Source organism: Triticum dicoccoides, chromosome 1B (assembly GCF_002162155.2).
Source record: "Triticum dicoccoides isolate Atlit2015 ecotype Zavitan chromosome 1B, WEW_v2.0, whole genome shotgun sequence".
Taxonomy (NCBI): Eukaryota; Viridiplantae; Streptophyta; class Magnoliopsida; order Poales; family Poaceae; genus Triticum; species Triticum dicoccoides.
This window is the reverse complement of record NC_041381.1, coordinates 674153285-674167147: the sequence shown is the minus strand read 5'-3', so window position 1 is coordinate 674167147 and position 13863 is coordinate 674153285. Positions and strand designations below refer to the sequence as shown.

Genomic DNA, 13863 nt, shown 5'->3' with positions numbered 1-13863 from the left:
ACAATTTTTACACCATTATCGATATCTAGTCACACAACTAATACACATGCATATTGATCTCCTTCTTAACAGTTCAGAGAGATGCGGGCGAAGCTCCTAGAAACGGAGTGCGTAGAAGCACTTTAAGAGGAAATAGCGGGATTTTTGCTCGACCAGGTCATAAATCCGAAGGGAGAATACTATTACTCGCTACCGCCCCCATGAAAACCACTTCCAATTGTCATCGTGCTCCGAAGACACCAATTAGGCTATACTGCCACTGGCTCCGAAGGCAACATGCATATGTAGGAAAAATTGTATATAGCTATACATGTGTGTATGTGTGAATTAATTAATATGATGGTTTGTGAGACATTGATGATATATATATGCATGATTGGTTCTACTAGAAATTCTATATATATGCATAACGTGTACAATGTATAGTATCGTAAAATACCAGCAAACGAAAAAAAATTAAAATAGAAACACAAAATTAAATGAAAAAGAAATCATAAAACTAAAACCCCCCAAACCTTATAGTACCGGTTGGTCTTACCAACCGGTACGAAAGGGCTCCAGGCCCCTGGAGCTGGCTCGTGCCACGTGGTTTCCCTTTAGCAACGGTTCGTGCTGAACCGGTACTAAAGGGGGGGGGGACTTTAGTGCCCACACTTTAGTGCCGGTTATGGAACTGGCACTAAAGGGCCTTACGAACTGGTGCTATTGCCCGGTTCTGCACTAGTGGTGTGTGTGTGTGTGTGTGTGTGTGTGTGTGGAGTCCAGACTCAACATAACCCAAATAGGCATTCATCCAGTGGTGGACTTCAAGCAGGGGTCACTGATCGCATCCATTTTACGTACCACATGTGACTCTATGTAACATGCCTTGATCAAGTTTTTATGTTGTAGCAGAAGATCAAAGATGCCAAGCAAACAAAGTTGGGGCAAGAAAAATCTGTAGGAGGAAATGTTACAAAGGTAATTACAACACAACATGTGGTATGAATTTCAATGTGTACATACATCTTGCGTACCTAATTTATCCGAAGCTAATATGGTTGTAAATGAGCTCCAAGTATGGTCATGTTCATAGGTTCAGTAAATTTTTTATTGGAAAGTTGCTTGACTATGGAAGTTGGTAGTCGCCAGACAACTGGGAGGGCGAGCGTGGAATACATCATCTTCAGCAGTATTGTAGCCAAGCAATTTTCTATTACATTTGACCTTTAGTCCGAATTATCAATCAAAGAACATCTAGACTATGTGGTTTGTTTATTCAAGAACATCTAGACTATGTGTTTTGTTTATTCTTTTATCTTTGTCATAGTAGATAAGAATAATTCACATTTTATGAATTACTTGTATTTTGCAACATTCTTTCTAGACTATGTAATGATTGTTTAGGTGTTCAATTTGCAGGGAGATGAGGAGGAAAGGAAGCATTGGTTCTTTGTTCTTTGTAGTGCTTTGTGTACATCATAGGAGGATAGTACTGCCATTGGCAGCATCACATAAAAGTAGCTTGCAGTTTTTATGAGTTCTGCATAGATGCTCTAATCTTCTTCTAGTATTATGGTACTGTGTGTATCTTCTTATATATAGTCCAATTGATAACATAAAAACTTAGTTTTGCATGTATTGTGTTGTGCGTTTTTATTAACCGTTGTTACATTTCTATTGGTGATCTTGCTGATGTCTTTTGTTCTTGGTTCACAAAAAGATATATGATATGATTTAAATCCCGAGCAAGAACAAGCTATAAATTTAAGTCGCAAGCTAGCAAAAGGACTCCAAATATTTAGTGTTAATTGATCAAATATTTTGTGCATTTGTGTCTAAGTTTGGTGTTCCATGGCAACACATGTACACTCAGCTTGTATTTATCACAGTTTAGTATCCTAAAAGCTTAGGTCATGTCATGTTTGTGCTCATCTACTCTTACCAATGCTTTTAGCCTTCTACATACAGTTCATCTTTGGCTCAGCAAAATACCTATAGCTATAAGGATGCCCAAGACCTATGTGTATTGATCGCCTGGACCATAGGATATTTAATTATTATCAAAAGCGAGTCACAAGAAGAAACACATAATGCAACAGAGTATTAATAGTGCAAAACCATATGAACTGTGCTTACAAAGCAAGTTCAGAATCCAGCAATTTTGTCAATTACAAAAGACATTTGTATTTTTTGGAATCACTGCAAAGGAGTAGCTACACTACCACATGTGCACTCCCTTGGCAAGGTGCAGCAGGCAGGTCCCCTCGTAGGCGGGATAGATCCTGTCCCTTCCTTTCACATCTAACGGCTGAGTCATGAGTTTGATGGTTTCACATGTGCACTCCCTCTGTCTCGAACCCTCCAAGTAGAAGCCAAACCCAAATTCCCCAACCCACATCGCCGTCCTCCCACCTCCTCCTCCTCCTCCTCCGCCGCCGCCGCCATGAGTCGCAAAAACGCCTCCTCCGCCGCCGGCAAGAAGGACAAGCCCCTCTCCGTGTCCGCCATGCTAGCCTCGATGGACAAGCCGGCGCCCAAAGCCAGGCCGGCGCCGAAACCCAAGTCCTCCAAGCCCTCCAAGGCGCCCCCCTCGTCCTCCTCCTACATGGGCGACATCGACCTGCCCCCGTCCGACGAGGAGGAGGACGAGGCCGACGTCGCCGCCGTCACCGCCAAGGCCAAGGCCAAGGCCAAGCCGGCCCGCGCCGCCGTCGACCTCAACGCCCTCGCGCCCTCCGACAAGGACGCCAAGAAGAAGGACAAGCGCGAGATGATGGCGGCGGCGGCCGCCGAGGCCGCCAAGCGGGAGGCGCTCCGCGACGACCGCGACGCCTTCTCCGTCGTCATCGGCGCCCGCGTCCCCGGATCCGCCGCCGACGGCGACGCCGCCGCCGTCGACGGGAACATCAAGGACATCGTGCTCGACAACTTCTCCGTCTCCGCGCGTGGGAAGGAGCTGCTCAAGGGCGCCTCGCTCCGGATCTCGCACGGTCGCCGCTATGGTCTCGTGGGGCCCAACGGCATGGGCAAATCTACCCTCCTGAAGCTGCTCTCCTGGCGGCAGGTGCCCGTACCCAAGAACATCGATGTCCTGCTTGTGGAGCAGGAGATTGTCGGTGATGACCGCTCGGCGACCGATGCCGTGGTCGCGGCCAACGAGGAGCTCACGGCGCTCCGGGCTGAGCAGGCGAAGCTTGAGGCCTCCAACGATCCTGATGACAGCGAGAAGCTCGCCGAGGTGTACGAGAAGCTCAACCTGTGTGACTCGGATGCTGCTCGTGCCCGCGCGTCCAAGATCCTCGCGGGGCTGGGGTTTGATCAGGCGATGCAGGCAAGGTCCACAAAGTCATTCAGCGGTGGCTGGAGGATGCGCATCTCGCTTGCCCGTGCTCTCTTCATGCAGCCAACGTTGCTGCTCCTTGATGAGCCTACCAACCATTTGGACCTCCGAGCTGTGCTTTGGTTGGAGCAGTACCTGTGCTCGCAGTGGAAGAAGACCCTAATTGTAGTCTCCCATGACCGCGACTTCTTGAACACGGTGTGCAATGATATCATACATTTGCACGATAAGAGTCTGCATGTTTACCGTGGTAATTTTGATGACTTTGAGAGTGGGTATGAGCAGAAGAGGAAGGAGATGAACAAGAAGTTTGAGGTGTACGAAAAGCAGATGAAAGCAGCAAGGAAGACTGGGAGCAAGGCTGCACAAGATAAGGTTAAAGGCCAAGCACTGTCAAAGGCCCATAAAGAAGTTGCCAAGGGGAAGGGCAAGGGAAAGAATGTGGCAACTGATGATGATAATGTGAAGCCAGCGGATCTGCCACAGAAGTGGCTTGACTATAAAGTTGAGTTCCACTTCCCAGAGCCTACTTTGCTTACACCACCCCTCCTTCAGCTCATTGAGGTGGGTTTCAGCTACCCCAACAGGCCAGACTTCAAGTTATCTGATGTTGATGTTGGCATTGACATGGGAACACGTGTTGCCATTGTTGGCCCCAATGGGGCAGGAAAGTCTACTCTTCTAAATTTACTTGCTGGTGATCTTACCCCAGCTGAAGGAGAGGCAAGAAGGAGCCAGAAGCTCAGGATTGGACGATACTCGCAGCATTTTGTTGACTTGTTGACGATGGAAGAAAATGCGGTTCAGTATCTGCTCAGGCTCCACCCAGACCAGGAGGGAATGAGCAAAGCGGAGGCTGTCCGTGCCAGGCTTGGAAAATTTGGCTTGCCAGGCCACAACCATCTTACTCCCATTGTTAAATTATCTGGTGGTCAGAAGGCCCGTGTTGTGTTCACCTCGATATCAATGTCGCATCCTCACATTCTCCTACTGGATGAGCCTACAAATCACCTGGACATGCAAAGTATTGATGCTTTGGCAGATGCTCTGGATGAGTTCACTGGAGGTGTGGTCTTGGTTAGCCATGACTCGCGGTTGATATCTCGAGTTTGTGCCGATGAGCAGATTAGCCAGATATGGGTTGTGGAGGATGGCACAGTGAGTAAATATGATGGCTCGTTTGAGGATTACAAGGATGAACTAATGGCAGAAATAAAGAAGGAAGTCGAAGAGTAATGCTATTCATGTTGAGCTGCACAGTGCTTATTCTTTGTAGAATGAGCTGGTTTCTTCTTCTGAAATCCCATGTATTACTACCAGAGTTTGTTTGTTTTGGTCTACAGAATGTTCATATGGTTCTTCATATGCGTAATATCTATATGGACAAGATGAGTTTACTTTTTTTTGCCTTTTCTATGTTACAAGATACGGTAATATGGTATTGTTTCTTCTGTATGATTTTGTGCAAAACTATTGTACTAAGGTATCTTGGGTGGTATTACCTCCATATTGCTTGCTAACTTACTAAATAGTTACCATTATATGTTCTGAGCTAATATCGCCAGATTCTAATATATGATATGCTTGGTACTACTGCTGAGAACGAGCCATTACAGGTGTGTTTTCAACCAGCTGTGCAACTGTACTAGTTCTTTATTGCAGAACATGCTTTGTGTAGAGAAGGAAAATCAATATGTATTGACTACATGAATTTAGCTCTTTATGTGTTATGGCTGCTGAATTTTGGAATCATTATTGGCACAAGCTATTTCTTATTTTGTTTTGAGGAAATTGAGTTGTTTAGCATGCTATATGTGTGAAACTGTTTTTCTTTTCCCCACCTGCTGCTTCAAAGTGCAAAGTGTGGATACCACACGTGTGTGCGCCTTGCTTGCAGGTAAACCCCAACTCTCCCCTTGGTGCAGCTGGAAGCATGAGTTGTCTCTGGGGAAGTAACTTTTCTGGTTCAGGCCACCTAGTTACTGCTGCATATCAAAGGGCTTATCTTGCATCATTACTTGCTCAGCAGAAGCTACAGTATGGAATGCCCATACTTGGGCAAGTCTGGTGGTCGTAGCCCAACTCTTCTCTTTATGGCAGTGAACCAGCATGGAAATGTCATATTTATCAAGTCGAATATCTAGCCCTTTTACCTCATCTCCCCAGGGCCATGCCATGCAAGGAGATAAGCTAATGCGTATTGCCGTGTTCCATCCATGGTGAGGAGTACCACTGGAGGAACTTTGGGATCATGGAGTTCTGAGAATGGCCTAATAGATAATGATTATGTGTCTTCTATGCTGGACCAATAGGACCCAATCTTTTGAGCTGCTAGATATTGTAGGTCATGTGGTCGAGTTCAGGTATTACTTCCTGGATTTAAACTGGGTATAATCGCTGTGTTTATATGGGATACTAATATGATTCTCTCTCTGCAGCTCAGATCAGTACGGGGGTCGCTTTATAGTTTAGAATGCAGAAACTTGAAACAGCTTCTACGGAAGAGAAGAACATGATTTTTTCCAGAAATACTTTGCCAAGCACAAATGTTGCTGACTGACGTTTTTGGAGAACTGTGTTATACAGAGGTGAGCAACTATCTTATGAATCAGTATCGAAGAAATTTGATTTATTTAACGGTTTGTGAATTTATCTTATTATTTAAGACCTCTCAGTTTAATTTATTGATCTTGGCAGGTCTTCTTCGGGTACGGGACTGAGCCAGAAAAGAAGCAATTGGCAAACCTACCCAAGGGTCATGTATTAACTCTGGGTCTTCACATGTATGGTTGCCTGGTGATTCAGAAGGTATGTATTTCTACGAACTAAATGGTCCACCTCCAATTCAGAAGGGACATTCTATTTTGCTGTAGGCTTTAGAAGTGGTTGGTGTGGAGCAACAACAAGTCAACAAACATAATGTCATTGGAGCTTGACTGAAATGTAATTATCATAAAATGTATTCGTGACCAGAATGGAAACCATGTAGTCCAAAAGTGCATAGAATGTATCCCTCAAGAAAGGATACAGTTTATCATTTCTGCCTTTTATGGACATGTGCTTGAACTTTCCACCCATCCATATGGTTGCCGTGTTATTCAGGTGCTATACCAACCTACTAGTAGAGAACACAAAAGCGCGCGTTGCCGCACCTGTACATCTTATTGGAATAATAATATATAAGTGTATTAAAATAATCTGGACAACACAAAAAATGAGAAAACATTTAGTACAATACCTCAATGTAGATGGTGAAACATTTACACAGGTGACAATTCCATCTAAAATTCTAAATCAACATTGAAATGTCATCGTGTAACTTTTTTTGTCTAAGCATCACATTTGGCAAGGCATTTGAATGAGTGGTGGAGCATTACTTTGTGTCACATGTCATTGTCCGTTATAGCCTTGCCATGATGTATGCTGCACATCCACTAAAACTGAAAGGTGACGAACCAACGGAAGTTAATTAGACAGCCACCTCAGAATCGCGGAATAAAAATGCTTCTTTTGCTGTGACAATCCAAAATGCTTAAACTTGTTAACTGAATTCAGTTATGCTACTGTTCAAGTTCTATTTCAGTTCAAGTTCCATTGCTTTGTTTTGAAACTGCGTGTTCACTAGCTCAAGTTTAGAATTGCTTTGTTTTGAAACTGCTCGGGATTTAGAACTTTTTGGAAGAGCTGAAACTGCTCAGTTCTGCTTGTACTGTCAAACAGTAATTTTCAGTTTGTAAAACTGAGATCTGCTTGTACTGTCATACTAATTAAGCTCTCTCTCCTTAATTAAGCCCTCTCCTTAATTCACTTGCTGGTCATCGTTGCAGGTGGTCGTGCTGAAGGTGTCCCTGCACTGCAAAGCGTGCGCTGGCAAGGGGAAGAAGCAGCTCGCCAAGATGGAAGGTGAGCACCAACATCTCTGAAACTTTTTTCTTCAGAGGATACATCACAAGTTCACAACAACAACTTAGTGCTGGAGATGTCATTGTTCTTGGTGATTCTGGTGAAGAGAATGATACAATTATTTGTCCACCAACTGTCTACAACAATGCTACCGCAAATGACAGTGGTTTTCCTTTTGCCACTAGTGGTGCTGGATTTACTGGAAGATGCTGGCGTTGGTACTAGTGGCCTTAGTTTATTAAGCAGCAATTCTGATGATTCTGAGATGAATAATTGGCAAATGCCCTATTCCCAACGGGAGCAAGGCTGCCAGATTTTTGGAGATGGCACTGCGGATACTTATGTTGGTTAAAACAATTCCTTTAGCAGTGCATCAAACGACTATTCCCTTGATTGTAATGTTGGCATAGAAGAGGCTTCTGTAGCTCATGATCTTCCATTTTACCACAGTAATATGAAACGCATGGAAGTTTGGTTGATAACCCATTGGATGGAACCATAACAGTCCAGTGATTGTAGACACTGTCAGCTATCTCGTTTAAGTTATTTAAGTTACAGATCACAAATACTCCATGGAGTATCATGGAGTAGTACAGTACTGAGAACATCTCCATAAATAATTTTGACAGTTTTTAACTGCATTTATAGTAGTATCAAATAAGAACATCTCCACTGTCACAAATTAGTGCTTAAATGTGATCAACAGTAAACTTAACATTAACAATCTCACTTCACATTCAATCTCACTTCACAATAACATTCTCAAATCACAAAAAATGTTTGGTCTAGACAACATTTGACACAAAAATTGTTTGGTCCAGACAGCAAGAACCGGACAGCAAAAATTCAGAGCATATACAGTGAATCGACAAATTCAGAGTCAAGAGTCAGTGCATGATTCAGTCAAGAGTCGGTGCAAGTTAACAGTATGTTCTGAATTTTGCTGCATGATTCATAGTATGTTCTCAATTTTTGCTGCATTCAACAAGAGTCAGTGCATGATTCAGTCAAGAGTCGGTGAAAATTCAGAGTCAAGAGTCAGTGTAAGTTCACAGTAACAGTATGTTCTAAAACTCTGCATACTCATCAAACTGAAATTTTGCTGCTGTCATTCAATTAAATCTTTGCTGCTGTCATTTAAAATTCAGTTAGTTGTCACATGTGAATCTTGACACTTGTATTCATTCTCTCTTCATTCCATTGACACTAATATCATTCCATTGACACTTATATTCTCTCTTTATTGGCAGTTAGTTACTGACAAAATTCATTCCATTGACAGTTATACTCTCTTTATTCAGTTAGTTGCGGACATTCATATCAGCGTCATACTCCTGACCATTTGTCACATGTGAATCTTTACAAGCAGAGAGGAACAAAATGTCTGAGCATTACAATCTGAACAAATCATGCAATCTGACAAATTGTGTGACAAAATCATGCAATCTGAACAAAATGACTGACCATTGCAATCTTTGCATGCTCTCTTTATTTACAAGCAGAGAGGAACCAAATTGTGTGACCATTACAATCTGACAAATCATGCATACAATCAAATTGTGTGACCATTACCTTCTTTGGAGTGCAGAGGAGCAGCAACAGCACGGGCACGGGCAGAGGAGCAGCAGCAGCATGGGCAGAGCTCCACCGGCGCAGGGGAGAAGCTGCAGCATGGGCAGAGCTCCACCAGCTCCACCCAGGCACGCGGCGACGACGCGCGGGGGCTCCTGATCCTGGTCCGGATCGTGGCGGGAGGTTCCGGCGACGGGCGGAGGAAGGTCCTGGGCGGCGGCAGCGGAGCAGGTCCTGGGCCTGGTGGGTGGCGAATCGCGCAGCTGGGCGGCGCCGGCCCCTGGCGACGCGCGAGCGAGGGGCGGAGGAAGAAGATGGAGTCAGGGACCTGTTTGTAACAGTCAGGCACAAGCTTTGTGTGTCGGCAGCAAGCATCAAGTAATTCAACCAAGGTAGTTGAGCCTGCTCCCCTCCAACCAATCCTCGCAACCATTTGGCGGATGGACCATTCAAAGTGAGATATTAGAGGAAACTGAACCCCAGATCAACATGCAATCGGCTGTAACGGAGGTGGTTCAGTTCCATCTAACTCTCACTTCAAGTGGCACATGTACGCCACATCTATCATATAGGAGGTACCCCTAGATCATCAGGCAAATTGACCGAAAGTGAGATATTGGAGAAAAACAAGCTGGAAAACATGAGCACTTTGAGACGGATTTCCAGTTTGCTTTCCTCCAATACTCACTTTCAGTGCCCTGCACAACAACACCTGAAAATAATACTAGTGTAGCTGGGAAGTGGCGTGTTTGGTTATGATTCAGAAGCCAGGAGTCAGCTCTAAGCTGTGAGACTAATGCCTGCTTCGGTTCACGGTTTTATAGCCGTGTAGCTGCAAAAGGAGGGTCTTGGCTTTCTGTTGAGCCGGCCAGGCCTTCCTGCCCATCGCGTGTGCTCGTCCTGCAGGTATGAACCTTGTGCTTTTGGTTTGAGAATCCTGGTGGTACAAGTAGATAAGAGTATTTTTTCACATGGAGGCAGTGGTATCTGAGCCTTTCTTCTCGCTCACGGCATCCTTGGATACCGTGAAAAGACTGATCTAGGTTGTAATGGATTTTGCATTTCAGCAACACGTTGGTTTCAATTTCCTTTTAACAGAAGAGATGCCTTCCACTCCAGTTTCTATTAAAGAAACCATCTGGTTGAGATTACAAACCACTCCTAGTAGAAGAACTACAACCCAAGCATCATCATAGCAACATCACAAAGGCAGAAGAAACTAACACCTGAGAGCACACCATAGCTTGTCAGGGAAGAGAACCAGACTCCAAATGCGGAAATGCCACAACAGGGCACACATATTACAGACTAGCAGAGTTTGAAACTCATCAAACAGACTCCAGGACAACAGGTCAAAACCCAAGACACAAACTAAGACTACAGGGCAAAGCTAAAGCGAACTGTACCATCCAGGAGTAGAAATCAGAAGAAGCACCCCAGCAGCCACAGGAGATGGATCCAAATCTAGAGAAAGTTCAGCATCAGCCACAAATTCTGAGCACTCATTTGCCATCACTGCGAGGCCTTATAGATCTCATTTGTTTTTTGTTTTTGGTTTTGTTCATACTTTCTGCCCAGTAGCCAGTACTTACCGTTTTGATTTGTTGGGAATCTATCATGCCCATAGATGTTCTTCATGTACAATTAGATATGGACAACTTTTTTCTGTCTATTTACCATTTTCTCGTACGGCTGTATAAACCAGTACCTACTTGAAAGTGGCTTGTATCCCACTTATGCAAAGGTCTTTCTAATTAATGAAATGCTTGGTACTATTGATTAGAATAAGCCACTACAGGTGTGTTTCTAACCAGCTGTCTAACTGTACCGGTTCTTCGTTGTAGAACGGTGCTCTGTGTACAAATAAAATAGATATTTATTGACTACATGAGTTATGTATTTAGCTCGTACGTGTTATGGGTACTGAATTTTGCAATCATGATGCGCACAAGCTATTTCTGGTTTTGTTTGTCTCAGCGACGAACTGAAGCTGTTTTATCATGCTAATATGTGTGAAAGTGTTGCTCATTTCCTCATAAAGCTGCTTCAAGGTGCAAAGTGCGGGTACTATGTCTATGTTGCTATAAAGCTTGAATTTGGGCATTTCAGTCTTCTGACATGTGGCTTCTACTTTGCAGGCAAATGATGAAAGACCGGTTTGCAAAATGTGTGGTGCAAAAGGTTTTGGAGAATTGCGACGACCACACCTGTGAGCTGATTCTTTCATGTATCAAGGTCCTCCTGAACACAGTAAAAAGATGGGGACTAGTTACCTACCTCACACAGGACAGGAAACCTAGAGTTCTGCAGCGTGTCGAGGCATAAGCTGTGTAATCGGATTATCGGAAGCAAGCATCAAGTAACTCAACCTGGTAACTGAGCCTGGCCCCCTCCAACCAATCCTTGCAACCATTTGACAGATGGACCATTCAAAGTGAGATATTAGAAGAAACTGAACAACACCCAAACCAACAGGCGGTCGACCGGAGGTGGTTCAGTTCTATCTAACTCTCACTTCAAGCGGCACATGTCCGACGCATCCATCATATAGGAGGTACCCCAAGATCATCAGGTAAATCTACCGAAAATGAGATATTGGAGAAAAACAAACTGGAAACATCAGCACTGTTGAGACGGATTTCCCAGTTTGCTTTCCTCCAACACTCACTTTCAGTGCCTGCACAACAACAGCTGAAAACAATACTAGCATAGCAGGGAAGTGGCGTTGGTTACGATTCAGAAGCCAGGAGTAGGCTGTGGAACTACTGCCTTGGTTCGGGCCAGGATTTTATAGCTGCTCAACTGGGAAAGGGAGTCCTGGCTTTCTGTTAGGCCAGCCAGCCCTTCATGCCCATCGCGTGTGCTTTCGGTTTCAGAACCCCACCCTGGTGGTACAAGTAGATAGAGTATTTTTCTGGTAGACCTTCCCAGGACAGAACGGTGCTCTCAAAGCCTAGTTTCTCTTTTTCTCTTCCCAAAGCATGCTCAAGGTTAAAGTGTCAAGACTCGGTTCATCCTTACTGCAACTCATCCTGGTCTACCAACAGTGCTCAGGAGTATTTTGTAATATGATTCCTGGTCACAGAGGCATTTTGCTTAATGTCTTACCATTTTTGTCGCATTTCAGAAAGGCATATTGATATTGGGGGGTCTCGTCACAGTCTTACACGATTGAAGTTTGCTTCTAAAGATTTCAATCATTTTATTTCAGAAAGGCGTAAATAAAAAGGACTGGGCGAGTGAGGCTTGGAGCCCGAATTCTTCAAAAAAAAATCAAAAATCAGCTTCTTAAGTTTCAAAAAGGGAATCTGAAAATAAATACACCAGTACTTATAGATGTGTACTTGATGTGTGTAAAATTTCATTATGAAATACCTTTTTGATGTGAGCTGTACGGAAAAAATATCATGTAGTTTTATAGTGAATAGTAATGTCCGAAGTACATGATTTTGTTATTTTTATGTAGCTCGCATAAAAATGTATTTTGACATGAAACCTTGCAGACAAGTAGTTGAAACCTATAAATTTGATTTTTTTAATTTATTTTAGGCTAAATGGAGCCCAAGCAAAGGTCCTTTCGCCTTGGGTTTCATCACCATCTCTCTGTAAAGGTCTTTTATACACAATTTGACCACAGGGCGGGCATTTGGCCCTGCTCATAATAGGTTATTGAAAGAGAGGAATAATTAGCTGCACTGACGCTAGTCTTATATGGGCGCAATAACAACCGTTGCCGACTCCTAATTGGAAGCACCAACGGAGTGTGCTCCATGGCTACCGGCGCCGTGGCAGTGGTATCTGCTTCACGGCTTCTCTTCTCCTCTTCCCATGGGTTGGTCGGGGATGGCAGCGTCAGTCAGTCAGTCATCTGCTGCGAGGATGCGCTCTCTTAGGGCGCACCAACTGCAACAGGGTCCAAGTGTTCGCCTGCATGGTAGGTCGTTACTCCCTCATATTATGGAATGGAGGGAGTAGTAGGTCAAAAAAAAAAAGGATCTGCTTTCCATTTGCAAAGCTTCTCAATGTCTCATCATATGCCGTACGGAATCAGTAGAAACTACTGTCTGTCGTTATGCCCAGTCTACCACCCTGCATTAAGCATTCAGCAAGAGTCAGCAGAATCATGTATCTCTTTGTTCTATAATGCAATCTTTTACAAGCAACGAGAATTCCTATGTATCGAACTATAAGATGTTTTTTGACATTATGATAGTGTCAAAAAACGGTCTTATATTTTGATACAGGGATTAGTAATTATTATTAAATGCTTCTGCATGTAGTAACAAACTACAGTGGCTCGCTCGCAAGCGATTATTCACCGACAACAGTCGGTTCAGGAGGGGAGTTGCTCTGATCCCGCGACCACTGATGAAATCATCTATCTACTACTTCTTCCGTCCCATAATATAAGACGTTTTTCATTGCCCCTCGGTTCAGCCTTAGCCTCAGCCTCTTTGGGAGGAAGTCACCAGCCTTTGGGTCGACTCACCTCAAAATTTGTGTCATCTGTGGGGGACTTGCAACTCCTCACACAACTCGATCCACCATGCTCATCGATCTTCTCTACAACTAGAACAACAGGAAAAGGCGCAACATATGCTAAGTTTTTCAGAAAGCAGACCCTAGATCTTCTGTTTTATTCTAATATTCTAATTATTTGGTCCAACAGCAACAATTCGTAGCGCGTTTCACCTTCTGTTTTATTCTGACATTCTCCTCTCTTGACCCCCTATTTGTAATCGGTTCCATAGTTGTACACCTACTCCCACTCCTTTTGTAATAATATTCGGTTGATGCCGGCGTTGTAGCATCAAATAAAAGTGGACGCGGCTCGCGGGCGCCCGGGCGCCCGATCGCAGCCCCGAGCGCTCTCCCAGAAAAGGAAGGAGCCGCCCGCGCGCGCGACCAGACAGCCAGAAACGGAAAGCAGCCCCGCGCGTGCGAAACCGACCAACCCAAGCCCGCACGCGCCCCGATCACACCTGGCCCCCCTGGCCCCCGCTTCCTCGCACCCGTCGTCCCCAGGCTTCGGCCCCCACCCCCTCCCTGCACCCCCCGCCCACGCT

The 13863-nt window shown here is 44.5% G+C and overlaps 2 protein-coding genes across 4 annotated transcripts; both read left to right on the top strand.

The window, feature by feature from the left end:
• Positions 1-2355: 2355 nt before the first annotated feature.
• LOC119349579 (ABC transporter F family member 4-like) lies at positions 2356-4863 on the top strand. Its single transcript, XM_037617630.1, has one exon. It carries the CDS (start codon positions 2426-2428, stop codon positions 4556-4558), a length of 2133 nt encoding a protein of 710 aa, XP_037473527.1. The 5' UTR covers positions 2356-2425; the 3' UTR covers positions 4559-4863.
• Positions 4864-5705: 842 nt separating this feature from the next.
• LOC119349580 (protein SODIUM POTASSIUM ROOT DEFECTIVE 2-like) lies at positions 5706-11918 on the top strand. Of its 3 annotated transcripts, XR_005169458.1 has the most exons (5): positions 5712-5910; positions 6020-6130; positions 7150-7225; positions 8814-9189; positions 10936-11918. XR_005169458.1 is itself a non-coding variant. In XM_037617632.1 (4 exons), exons 1-4 carry the CDS (start codon positions 5869-5871, stop codon positions 8121-8123), a joined length of 306 nt encoding a protein of 101 aa, XP_037473529.1. In that variant the 5' UTR covers positions 5706-5868; the 3' UTR covers positions 8124-8798. The 3 variants fall into 3 exon arrangements, 2 of the variants coding, with proteins under 2 accessions (XP_037473529.1, XP_037473528.1); XM_037617632.1 differs by lacking the exons at positions 8814-9189; positions 10936-11918 and adding an exon at positions 8047-8798 and having other exon boundaries at positions 5706-5910; XM_037617631.1 differs by having other exon boundaries at positions 8814-11918.
• The last annotated feature ends 1945 nt before the right edge of the window (positions 11919-13863 follow it).